This window comes from Suricata suricatta, chromosome 2 (genome assembly GCF_006229205.1).
Source record: "Suricata suricatta isolate VVHF042 chromosome 2, meerkat_22Aug2017_6uvM2_HiC, whole genome shotgun sequence".
NCBI lineage: Eukaryota > Metazoa > Chordata > Mammalia > Carnivora > Herpestidae > Suricata > Suricata suricatta.
In genome coordinates, this window is record NC_043701.1 from 7,749,643 (window position 1) to 7,763,606 (window position 13,964).

The following is a 13,964-nucleotide window of genomic DNA, read 5'->3' on the forward strand; positions in this document are numbered from 1 at the left end:
CAGCAAGTTCTGGCTTTTCCCAGGGCCCTTAGAAGCCTCATGGAGACCGTTCCTATCTGAGAGGAGCATGAATGTGTGCGCATGTGTGCGTGTGTAACCTTTTGTTTCCATGGGGTTTGGCCAGCCACATCCAGCCACATGCCCCTCCTTGCCTTAAACCCTGGCTTCCAGCTTCTTTGGTCCAGGAGAAGGCCTCAGCCTGGGGCAGGCATAAGCCACTCACTCAATCTCCATCTTATTCTTCTGCAGAGAATCAACGAAGGCTTGCCACTCCACAACGCTTATAGACGTTGATCTTATTCCGAATCTGTTTCAGGGTATCTTGATAGTAATTCTTCTCATCCCGGGCTGTAGCCTTACTGTCCTCCCCATGATTCTCCACCATGTAACGTACATAGTCAATGAGGTCTCGAGACGGCGTGCGTCCTTTCTTTTCTGGGAGGCTGGCTTCTGCCTCCAGGTCATTTAGCACATGGGGTTTCCGCACAAGCTCTTTAGGCCTTTCCTGTACGTCAATGTCCATGGCCTTCACCTATCTCTTACGAAGGGGCACGGCCCGGTTGGGGTCCACAGCCAACCCCATCTCGGCCAGGTTCTGCGCACGGGTTTAGCATGGTCCCAGGCATGTCGGATGTGAGAACACTCGATCTGCATGCTGCTTTCCGTCGAGCATTTCAGTTCAGAGCTTCCGATTAACCCTGTAACTGAACTTCTGCTCCTGGTCTTTCTCTTGGCCTTGGGCGTTGCAGTAACCACTGCAGCGGCAACTACAACTGGGTTCCTCTCACTCGCAGCACCTCGTGTCCCAAGTATTTATTTTAAAATCGCCCACTATGTTATGCTTTTGCTGCTATTTATTAGTTTGGATAATATGTGTCTGGCGATTCCAGAATTCAAGTCATCTGTGAAAGTCTGTAAGACCTATGTGTAAGGACTGTTCGTTCAGGAAGTGCACATTTCTTCTCTGCTTTGGTGAACATTATTTCATCAATACTTCCTATTTTTACATTAAAACATTATAAGTTATTCTACCAGTTCTTTTCATGCAAACTAATAATTGTGGTTAATAGAGCTCAAACCTCTGTCCATGATTATGTATTAAGTGTCATTTATTAGACTTGACAGTCTCATAGTATTGATTCTAGTAATTTTGTTACTTTGATCACCTTACCATCTTGATATTTTGAAATTAAACAAATACAAATGTTTTGGTTTCTAGAGACCTTTCTATGGCTGCCTTCTAAGAAGAAAGATAACTGATTTTAATTTGGGGGTTAACTAGCACAATATGCTTTTGTAAAACTTATGAGATACTAAATAGAATCCACAGTCTAGCTGGACAGAATGCAGACTGGGCTGTTCTCTTCTAGCTATTTCTCCACGTTCCTTCTGGCCTCACTCTCCTGCCTGGACTCTCTCTTCCCAACCCCACTTCCCCACATACTATGTCCCCTCCCTCCTCCTGTCACCCAGCATGAAGCCACCTCCCCTTGTCCATCCGCCCTCCCTCTAACAAGCCTGAACTGTGAGTCATTTTATACTTTTGACAGAAAACAATTCCTTACCCTAAGAGAATAAATATCTGTCTTTGCTGGTTGACTTTTATGTCTGTGTCAGTGTCCTAGGGCTACCTTTCTGACACCAGCCACCCACAGGCACACTGGTCATCTCTGCCCTCCCTCATTTTAATAGGATTTCTGAGCATTCTGTCAACAGCAAATTAATACAGTAAGAATGTAAAGTTGGCTTTGACATGTGTGTTAAGCTTAAGTGTATGAGTTTCTTCTGAAAAGAAAAAAAAAGAAAACGTCAACATTTTGTTTGCATACCTTAGGTCTGAAAAGATGTGGATAACCTTTTGCAACATTTTTCTATTTCATCAATATACAATTCGCCTGTTCTATCTGAAATACCTTGATATTAAAAACATGAAAGTCAAGCGCTCTATAGAAAGAGAGGCATGTTCTTATTTCTTTCACATCAAATGTTTTTCAATATGGTTCCAAACAAATTGTCATCTAAACCAAATTTTTTAATATACTTGTCAGGGCCAAACTGGGGATACTGAAAAAAAGAAGGTGGAATTTCAAAATGAAGCATGTGTAGCTCTCATAAATGTCCCTTTTGGCTGCCTGCTTAACAAAAATGCTTTAGCCTTCTGTTTTAATTCTGCTGGAAGCAGATTCTAATTTTGCACTCTAGGAAAAAATAAAAATTTTCCCCCATTAGCTTATTAGGTGGCTCCATTTTCTTTCTCTTTTTCTCTTTAATTCTTTCTCTCCCCCCACTTCACCCCACCTTTCTCTCCTCTCTTCCTCCTCTCTTTAACATATTGGTAGAAAATACATACAGATCTAGAGGCACATAAGGCTAGATTTTAATCTTGGTTTGGACTCTTAGCATCATTTTTATTGTTTTCCTTTGGTGAGTCAACCCGTCCAAGTTATATGTTTCTCCAGTTATAGAAGGAAAATAATAATATATAATTTATCAAGTTTGGAGATGGTTGGATGAGCCAAAATGTGTAAATGCCTGTGGTAAGCATTTAATAAACACTAATGTAATTTCTCCTTTCATTTATACCATAATCTAATTTAGAGATTAAAATTTCTTTTACATTGATTCATTTTTGAGAGACAGAGAGAGAGAGAGAGAAAGAGAGAGAGAGAGAGAGAGAGAGAGAGAGAGAGAGAGAGAGAGATGCAACATGAGTTGGGAAGGCGCAGAGAGAGAGAGAGAGGGAGACACAGAATCTGAAGCAGGCTCCAGGCTCTGAGCTGTCAGCACAGAGCCCAACGGGGGATTGAACCCATGGACCATGAGATCATGACCTGAGCTGAAGTCAGACGCTTAACTGACTGAGTCGGCCAGGCGCCCCTCATTTAGAGATGTTAAAATATTAGTTACCTAAGTATAACTTACATTAAGTATAGAGGCCAGTACATTTAGCTTGAATTTCAGATCCAGAACCAGGAGAAAACAAAAGTTATTTTCTTTAAGAGAATACAAGCTACAGAGTGAAGGACAAAATAGCTATGGCATTCCTAATCCACTAACACTCTGCAACAATATTCACTGTCCTATAAAATTACTCGGTCACTGGTTTTGGTAAATTAGAGGCAAACAGGATAATAGACTACACTGTCATTCACTGGTGGGAAAATAACAAAAGCTGGAAAACATAGTCTTTGAAATAAAATTTATGTATTATTGCATTCATATTTGTTCTGAAAAAAATAATGAGTTCTTTCAACTTTCTCTGAGTTTCTGTACCATTACTTTTAGTTTGCATGGTGACGGGGTTTGATTCAACCATAAGAGTAAAACAGAAAAACACTGCCAAGTGATGTGGATGGAGTGAGGGGGCCCTTCTAACAGCTTTCCTAACATTAGGGATATACGGTGGGCTTATTTGGATCAATGGAGATGCTTTCCTTTAGGCAGAGCTCTGAGTGAACAATGAGTCAATACTCCCAGACCCCTGGTGGACACATACTATCCTGGTTAAAATATGTAACAAAAAAAATTTTCTTTGAAACAACAAAGAGAAAAGGAAAATCTTTGTTTTTGACATCTCTTTCTGAGTTAAGTTCATCTACTTGATCTGTTCAAACCACCACTTCTTAAACCATATAAAATATCTTATTTGGCAACCTGACACCAGGTTCACATGTCCCCTCATCATAAATGGAGAGATAGGCGAAGGAAAGGTCCTCCAACACTTCGAAGAGGTCCATCTTCCCCATCTGACAGAGTTACGTGTTGCACAATTGAGGAATAAATCATTGCTACTCTAGAGATGGATTTGTCAGTTGCTCCTTTAACAAAATAATCTCTACTGACTGTGATGATCAGTTTAATGGGCAAACTTAGCCTGGCTACAGTGCCCAGTTATTCAAACAAACACTAATCAAGGTGCTGCTAGGGAGGTATTTTGTAGATGTTGGTAAAGTCCATTATCCATTGACTTTAAGTAAGAGAGATGCTGCCACATAAGCTGGATGGATCGGATTCCATCAGCTGAAAGGATGAAAAGACTTAGTTTTCCTTGAAAAAGAAATTCTACCCATAGGTAGCAGCTTCCTTCTCATTCTTCTGAGTTCCTGTCTGCCTTTCTTGAGAGTGTGCCCCAATTTTGGTCTTGCCATGCCAGGTTCCACTACCGTGTAAGCCAATGCCTTGCATTAAATTTCTAAACATACATATTTTTACTGGTTTTATTTTTCTGGTAGAACCTGGACTGTACACTGGGCCATGGAACTCAAAACTCCTATCTCCTCTTGTTCCTAAGCTTCACCAAATAACTCGCTATCTTCTTTTCAGTACAAAATGCACATAGCAATGATTTTAGAAATTGTCATGAATTCTAAATTTATTCAATCTTTTATCCAAGATGTAGCAGTAAAATCCCTTCAGTATTTATGTCATATACGAAATGACTTTATTTTCATTATAAAAAGGTTTCTGTCTGTATTTTCAGGGAAATGCTATTTAAAAACTATTCTTTGCTCTCCTTGCATTCTCAAAGCATCTAGAAGAGTATTCTGTATTCAACAAATGTTTGTTGAATGTGTCTTAATAAAACTCTAGATATTTCTAAGATATTTTTTTTATAGTAAAACACTCTACTTTTTCAGCATCCTATTGAGGAGAGATATTTTTCTACATAATTTACACGATGTAATCAATTAGGTTTATCTTCATTTTATGATGTCATTGAAATAGATAATTTTAAAGATGATACACAAACAAAAAATGTGATTAAAGTATATGAAAGGACAGTTTCCAAATTCTATAGCATAATATAGGATTACTTCAGCATCTCCTTTATTCCTATTTTAGTCATTAAAAAAAATGAAGGTACTCACAGGCACTCACATAATAAAATGGCAGGAATAAAAAGCCTTCATCAAGTTCTAGAAGGTCAATGTTCTTCAAAGTCACACCTCAAAGCTCAAAAAATTTGCACCTTGAAATGCAGTACTCTTTTAGCACAGGTCAAGCTATCCTCAATAAATCTGATCTTAAGATTAATTTATTAATCAGAAATATTGGACTTGACCAAAGGTCACTTGGCAAAGAGCATTTCTAATCATAGAGCCAAGAGCATTTCTAATCATAGATGGACAAAGTCAATGGCAAGACGGAAACTGGTCTTTCATGGTGGCTGAAGTGACGAAGAGATGGGAAGGATACAGATCGAGCTGGGGTTGGCTCTGAACTCACGCTGGTGGGAAGGCACTGACCTTTCCACGTGTTGTGCTCTCCTCAGTGAGTCAGTAGGCAAGGCTTGTAAGAAGCCAGATTTGCATTTGAACTCTGCTTTTTCACTTCTAGCTATAATGACTTTTAGTGAGTTTATTCACCTCTCTGAGTCCTATTTTGCAAAGTGGAGATAATAAAATCTCCCACATAACTCTGAGAGGTAAAGGAGATAAAAAGTCAAGAAAGGTATGGGTCAATAGAATGTAATGAAAATCTCTACTCTTTCCTTTATCTCCCTTCTCAGAGCAGGTGCTCTTTTTTTTTTTTTTTTTTTGCCAAGGCAGATTCCATATTCCCTTTTCTTTCCTGGGGCCTATTACATTCCTTCTCTGTCTTACATCTTCAGCCTCATCTGCTCCGCTGCCTCCTCCATGTGTAAAGTTACTAATAACTCCCTCATTTAAAAAAATATAAAAAATTCCTAAACCCTTGCTTTGGTCTGTCTTCTGATTAAACAGCAATTCTGTATTTGGCCATCCCTTCTTACCATGAAACTTCTTGAAAACCTTCATTTGTTGTTCCCTTTTTTATTCATTTTTCAGTGGCTCTACCCACCTGACTCCACCAACATGACACTCCAGTGGCTTCTGAAAAGCAAAAGCCAAGGCCTGGCTTCCTCTGTGTGATGTCTCACCAGTGCCCACATCTCAATTTTCTTATTTTTGTTCACTTGTTTTTACTTGTCTGCATATTGTTAAACACTCCTTTGCCTTAGCTTCCCCGTTACTGGAATTTCCTAATTTGACTTTCTTCCAACTGCTGTGACCATAACTTTGGAGTCCTATTGGTTAGCTGCATCCCTTCCTTTAAGGACTTTTTCAAATTCGTGTTTTCCATCCTACAATGTTCTTTCCTAGTTCTTTCCATGACCTCTCTGAGTCATCTTATAAAGACATTACAACTACTCATAGTCATCCACTGTATTGTCACTCCTGGGTACAGAGGAAGATTACTCCTAAAGTTATCCTAAAGTGACTCCACAGATAAGCAATTATGACTCACACTGATTCTACCACCTACACTTTACAGAAAGTCTTCCCTCTTAATGCCCAGGGAGCCTCTCAGACATCTGGTCTCGTCCCTACTCAAGTGGCACTGTGCAGGAGGCTGTCTTCTCGCAGACCTGGCCCCCCTCCATGCTTTTCTCCATGTAACAGCTGGAATACCCCACTTAACACCATTCCCTTGGCCCTCTGAGTGGAATCCTTAAGGTCATGCAGTGACTCTCCTTCATATTTCTCTCTATATATCTCTCACTCTCAACGTCTCTACTCCAGACATTCTCATTTCTTTCCAACTACGTGTCCCTTGACCTCCATCTTAGAATCACCGCACATTCTGACATCTCTGACCTAGAAGTCTCCCTGCCATTTTTTTTCTTAGTTAACTCATAAGCCAGCTTGTATGTCATAACTCCTGATACGCAAGAAACAATAATGTCTGTGGACTGATTGATGCTCTTATCCGTTATTTCAGCAGAGGCTTTTATCAAGTCCTAGCCATACTGTTGAAAGAGCCTGCAACTGTTTTCTCTGTGACCATTCTGTCCCTCTTAATCACAGTGTCTTCTGTGGACAGTCTAGTTGCCTGGATGTGGAATATTACTAGATGTAATCCTCTACTTTTACCTTTTAGTTATGTCTACATTACTTGCTTGTCCAATCTAATTAAACCCTTCAGTTTTAGTACAATTATTTAAGACAATAATTACTTAGATAAATGATTAATCTTTGGATTAATATACTGATTAGACATAATGAAAATGTTAATCTTTAGTGACAACCAAGCAATGTTTTTATCTACATTGTTTCAAGAGTTAAACATCATGGTTATAATGCATAGCACCGACTTGAAAACTTCACTTTCTTAATAACTTCACCAAAGTTTAGAAATTTCTTCTAAAAATAGGTTATAAGTTATAATACCAGAGTCATGTTTTCTTGTCCTTTGGATGCCACTAAATCACAGTCTAGTATCATCAAAGCATATTGAATTTTACACAGCTTACTATATAGGCAAAAATTGTGAACATAATTCCTTTCCAATAGACACAAAATCTAATAGTAAACTATCCAAAAGCATGGATAATTTATATTGCTTCTTTCATTGAAAGAAATTATGACTTATGAGAATAGAATAAGACTACATTCAGAAATTAAAAGAAATGAAACACTGGAAACCAAAGAAAACAATACTAAGTATAGTCAAAGAAATAGGAATCATATCAACTTTATACCTCTACAATTAAATAAATCTTTATAGATGTAAGGAAGATACCTCACCCAAACCATTCTTAATTAGAAAGTATAATGTTTTGTGAAATAAATATAGGATTATAGTACATATAAGATATGAAAATAAGAATTTTAAAAGTAGGCTAATAGGTCTTTGTCCAAATATCAGGAAATATTTTACCTAAACGTATTAGGATTGTTGAGTAAAACATTTCTCTAGTGGGATGCAATGAAACTTTCTCTTGGTATCTAGCTTAAAAAATTCGGTTCTTAAGGTATTTATTTCAGAAGTAGATTTCGTGGCTTAATAATTTTAGCCTTTCACAAGTTCGGATCTTACTACATTTGCAGTTCTGGGGATATAAGTATAAAACATGTTAATATACTTTTGGTTTTTGATGCCCATTACCGGTTTTCTTTGTTTAGGTAGAATTTGTTCATTCCCAAATTGGTATGCCTCACTCCAAACAGGCTCATCTATGGACTAAAATAACTTTATTTGTCTTGTTTCTATGTCTTTTATAAAGCTGATTAAGGACAACTGAATTAATAGTTACATGGCAATAATAGAGATGACCATAAAAATGGCAAAATCATTACTGTAAAATTGATTCCATTTTTAAATTTTGTAGTTAAAAGAGAAGAGATAACATTGCAAGAAATATATTACTACCCTTGTAAAGTTGCAAGAAACCAATCACGAGTTATTCTACATTTGTTAGCTAATGGTATGGTACAACCAAACATTTATCAAAATAAAAATGAGGTCCATATGCATACAAAATCAACTCTTTATCATAAGTATCATTAGAAACTATAGAGCCCCAAATGAACTCTTGAGGGTAAGGCTCTTAAAATAAAGAATAACATTTTAAGTACATAGCTATTACAAACTCATTTGATATTCATTTTAATTGCCATGACTATAATGAATATACTTTGTATTCAAACAGATGTCACAAGTACTACTACAGAAGTTCCAATATAATTCAGTCTTAGTTAAGAACGAGTAAATGGATATTTAAAATTGAATGTTACCAGAAAGGAGGGGGGAAAACCCAATTACAGCAAACATTAGCTCCTTAAAACAGCAAATTAAAGATTTTTATTAAATTGTGTTCTTTCTTATTTGGACATATATAGAATACGATTCTACGGGAACACTTGCTACCCCACCTACTCCCTTTCCTCACTTCATCTGTTCTACAGATTAGCCAGCCTGGAAAACAGAAATTGGGAGTATGAATAATGACTCAGAGGGTGGGCTGAAATGGGGCACCTGGGTGGCTCAGTCGGTTAAGCATCCGACTTTGGCTCAGGTCATGATCCCTGGTTTATGAGTTCAAGCCCTTGTCGGGCTCTGTGCTGCCAGCTAGTTCAGAGCCTGGAGCCTGTTTTAGGATTGTGTCTCCCTTTGAGTCCCTCTGTGCTTGCACTGTCTCCCTCTCTCAAAAATAAATAAAACATTAAAAAAAAGAAGGGTGGGCTGAAATTCACTGTATAACATTTAGAGATTGGTCTATGAAAAGGATTAAAAAATACTACAGCACCAGTTTAGTGTAGCTGAAGGAGCAGGAAATGTGTGCCTTTTTCTTGTATCTGGCCAGACAATTTCCAATACTTCCTTTAATCTTCTCCACCATGGAGAACTGAAACCTTTAACATGAGAGACCTTCATGCTTCCAATTAAAGATGGGGTTTCTTAGTGTATGGTTCACAGAACGGCCCTTGGAGGTGTTTTGAAAGCAAACATTCATAGGTCCCAACCAAGTTCTATTGAATGAGAGTTCGGCCAATGAATCAGCATTTTGACAAACCCGAGAATTCTGAGGCACACACGTGTTTAAACCAACTGCCCAAAGGCAGGATGAGTTAACAGTTAAAATTAGATAATTACATATTTTCATTTCATTCCAATCAGCAAACATTTATCAACTACTAATCTTTTGTGAGTGAAAATTATATATGTATATGTACATTTGTATGTTTTAGATATATAAATTATGTATATATGTTATATACGCATATATACATGTATACCTTCAAAGACAAGCAGAATATGATAAACTTATTTTCAGAGCATCATCTATTAAGTACAATAATCATCGACAAATGTCTGGAAACACAATGTCTGGAATCACAAGAAAATAGTCTGCTATTGTGCAGATTAGCAACTTTAGATTTTCACTTACTGTGTTGAGTTGATTAGAAAGGTAACTGAAGTAGTGCTTAAAAACAGACTAGAAACTCGTCTTTTGCTTATCCTCCTTCAATGTCCTCCAACTATCTTTCTGCCTCTGAGCACCACCTCAACACCCCTGCCACAGTCATCTTTCTTCAAACAGCAGAAGCACTCACTGAACCAATCATGTCCACAATGTACTTTTTAAAAAGATTTTACTTTTAAAGTTAATTTGTATTTATTTTGAGAGAGACAGAGACAGAGAGAAAGAGAGAGAGGGAGAGAGAAAGTGGGGGAGGGGTAGAAAGAGAGAGAGAGAGAGAGAGAGAGAGAGAGAGAGAGAGAATCCCAAGCAGGCTCCCAAGCCCCAGTTGTGGGGCTCGAACTCACAAACTATGAGATCATGACCTGAGCCAAAAGAAAGAGTCGGATGCTTAATCACCTGAGCCACCCAGGTGCCCCTAGATTTTACTGTCAGATTCTTCAAGTTACACTTGTTTATGATTTCAGCACAAGGATTTGCACATAAAATACACGCAAATCTTTAAAATACTGTATAATGTTTTATTATTACTCTTCTTTGTAAGCTATCCACACAATACTGCCTCTAATCCAACACCAATTCAGGGCATTAAAGAGCCCATGGGTCTGTGATGTAGCATGATGCCACTTCTAATGCTTACTATTAAAAATGATCAATACACTATTTGCTATTTATGAAGTCCTTAAGTGAATCGAACCCTACAGTGCGCGTTTACTACACAACCTTATTGAATTCTCACTCACCTGCAATAGGCATTATGATGCCTATTTGAATGAAAAAGACACTGGGAACTGAGGCTCAAGAGTTCAATTAACTCCACAAAGTCACATATGTGAAGAGCGCCAAGGCTGAAAAGTGTGAACATTTGTTTCTCTGACTCAGAGCACATGCTTTATTTCTGCTCTGTTATACTAGAGAATGAGGGATTTAGTTTTCTGTCAACATCTTGAATTTGCTGCCAAGAACCCCAAAGCATATGGATCTCTATTTCTAGTGCATCCTTTGGAAACTATTTTTTATACCCTTAACACGCGTGCATGCGCGCGCACACACGCGCGCGCACACACACACACACACACACACACACACACACACACACACACATTGTGCAGCATCACTAAAAGTAAGCCATCACACACCTAAAAATTAGGTCGAACTTCTTGAGACAAATGGATAAATGACTGCAGACAACACAGGGCTCTAATTCTAACGCGCTGCTCCACGCTATTTACCTCGGGCAGCCTTCAGAATGCTTTCAGTTTTTCGTTAAAGACAACTGAAGAACTCACAGGGTATTACTTGAAAGTTCACAAGAGGCTCTTGATACACTTTTGCCCGAAGCGACAACTGATAATTAAGCACCAGAAACACTCATAAACGGATAGATGCGCATAAAATGGGAAAATCCTGTACGTTGAAAACAACAGCACTTTCTCCCTTAAAATCGTACTTTCTTAGTTTCATTCTCCAGAAAACAAGCCACGTGATGGTTTACTTTGCTCACAGCGGCCTGCACTTTGGGGACTGAGCGGTAAGAGAATAAGGCACACCTGTTGGATTGTTTAGCTAATTCCAAGCACCAGCTGAGACAGTAATTAAAAATATCACTCCATCCCGGCCTACCTGGGGTGTTCAACAACCTCGACATCTTGCAGAAGTAGGAGACGTACTGCTCACAATGCTCGGCGCTGCTGGTGACAGCGTTGATCTGGTCCATGGAGGCGCTGTAGACGAGCTGGGTCACCGAGTATTTTTCTGGGCTGTAGCCCACCACCGTGGTCTGCATCTGCAAATCGTGTGACACGATGGTCCACACTTTGTCCTCTGTGGGGAGAAAAAGACCATGACAATGGGTCATTAGTATGCAAATGCTTCTTCCAATGGCAGAAAGTAATTGAGCTCCACTTTTCTCTGAATCGATGTAGAGTTGAAGACAGCAATCCTTAAAATTCTATCCTAGAAGTCCTGCTTATATAGACAAAGTAGAAAGAAATGTTTTTTTTTTAATGTTTATTCATTTCTGAGAGAGAAAGAGCACGAGCATGAGCAGGGGAGAGGCAGAGAGAGAGGGGGACAGAGGAACCGAGGTGGGCTCTGTGCTGACAGCAGCAAGCCAGATGTGGGGCTCGAACTCATCAACTGTGAGATCATGACTTGAGCTGAAGTCAGACAGTCAACCAACTGAGCCATCAGGTACCCCAAAATATTTCTTATTAAACATAAATGCAAGGTACCTCCTGGAGACACAAGAAAACAGCCTGTGTGTCTGGCTGACACTAACACCCACAGCAGTGACCGTGCGGCCCATTGACTCCACCCCCTTCCTGACTCTAACCCTTCCGCCTCTGATACAGCATCTGCTCTTTCTGAAATGAACTGGGCTCTCTCAAGCCTCGCAATCTTTGTAGATGCTCTTTTCTCTAATCAGATGCACCCTCATCTTGTCCATTTTAATGTTCTTTTCACCCTGACCTTTCAAGTAAAATTGGACTCTGTATCCTCTGTTGTTGAAAGGCTCTCTACTCTGGGCAACACTAGAAATGAGTAATTCCCTTATGTTTCGGACCCTGAACATTTCAATGTGTGAAAAGGAGAAGCAAGCAGAAGATTGGTGAGGTTAAAATATAACCCGATATACTCTTGAATTTGAATTAGAAGCATCTTGTGAGCCCACAATTTTTTTTTTAAAGTGTAGACCTATGTTTCAACTCTGACTGCTGGAAAAGGCCCCAAACAAGGACAACCTGTGGCATGAGATGGTCATCACTCAATAGGGTTTTTCATTAAGAGAAAACTGGGCTGCCGGGTGAAGTGACTGATTCCAGGGCTGGAAATGTACAAGATAAGCCTGGAACATAATGTCACATAGAAACAAACAAGCTACTGGAAACGGAGGGCTGCTCAACCCCCCCCCCCCCCAGGAACAGAGAAGGAGGATTTTCTCATCACTAAGAATCTCCTGTAAGGGCATAAAATACATCAGGTGTGTTTAATTCCAGGTTCATTACAATCAAAGGAGATGTTCAGTTGTGGAAAATGGCAGGTAACTAACTCATTATTTTGAATCTTAGGAAATAAGGACAAAGATGCAGGCATCTAGTCTACCTTACCTGTATCATCTGCAACATCACTAGATGTTCTCTTTATGGACATATTTCAGCTCATAAATGAAGACTAACTGACGGAACCAGAGGACCATCACTTGGGAACTTCTGACAAGAAGGATCGAAGCAGTGGTTGCTCCGGCTGGTAACAAACAACACGCACAACCAGAGGAGAGGTGCCTTCTGGTGGGAGCACACAACCCTGCCTGGGAAGCAGCGTCGGCAAACCTCAAACCTGAATCTCACCTACAGTCCTGACCGCCAGCTTCTGGGAAACACAGGGAAGGGGACTATGTTAAATGAGATCCATGGGAAGGGTCCGCAAAATCCCTCCAGTGTGAAACTCTACAGATTGTGCAGTCTAGTTTTCTCAACAAATAAATTATAAATTACAAGGGAACAGCAGCAGAGATTAAGAGACTTTCTGACCTTCTCCTTCATGCAGTTTTCCTTATTTCAGAAAATGACAACTCTATTCTTTCAGGTGCTCGGGACAGAAGCCTCGGAGTCCCCATCATATCCCCTCTTTCTTCTAATGCATCATCCAACCCCTCAGTGGATCCTGTCAGCTCTAGGCTCTACCTTCTCCACTTGGGATACGGGCGCACCTGACCTCCACCTCCCCACCGCGATTCTGGCCAACTCACACACCACACCATCCCTTCCAATCGCCCCCCATTTCGACGCTTGCACCCTCACACCTACCCTCCACACAGCAGCCAAGCCTTTACAAAAGTAGTAAAACTCGGATACTCTGCTCAAAGCCCTCACCTGGCATGGGGTTTTGCTCAGAGTAGAAGACAAGTTGTTAAAACAGCCAAAGGCCTGTAAGAAAATGAGTCTGAACCTAATAGACACCATGACTGGCTTTGTTTCCCCCTCTAAGCTAAAAGGTCTAAGGTCAGTCTCTTTGGAACCATTTGGCCATTTGGCAGTCATACATTGCCCGGGAGTATCTAATCAGGAAAGCCCAGCTACCTCACCCCACATTCCTAAGGGTAAGGCCTGCAGATGGGAACTTTAGATAAGCCCCTGTTACCTAGTGTTAAAGTTAACCCCATAGTCACCAAACAAGACCCTGAACTCGCTCTGTAATTGGTTAATTTCAAAGATACCCTAAATGTTGTAATTGGGTC

The 13,964-nt window shown here is 39.7% G+C and overlaps 1 protein-coding gene and 1 pseudogene across 1 annotated transcript in view; both read right to left on the reverse strand.

Annotated features, from left to right (window-relative positions):
- The window catches only part of CNTNAP2 (contactin associated protein like 2), a 1,359,261-nt gene that overhangs the window by 631,516 nt on the left and 713,781 nt on the right, over positions 1 to 13,964 (reverse strand). Inside the window, exon 12 of the mRNA XM_029921999.1 lies at positions 11,348 to 11,548. Coding sequence (XP_029777859.1) covers positions 11,348 to 11,548 — 201 coding nt within the window. The remainder of the gene's footprint in view (positions 1 to 11,347; positions 11,549 to 13,964) is intronic.
- On the reverse strand, positions 220 to 3,737 carry LOC115303868 (annotated as a pseudogene).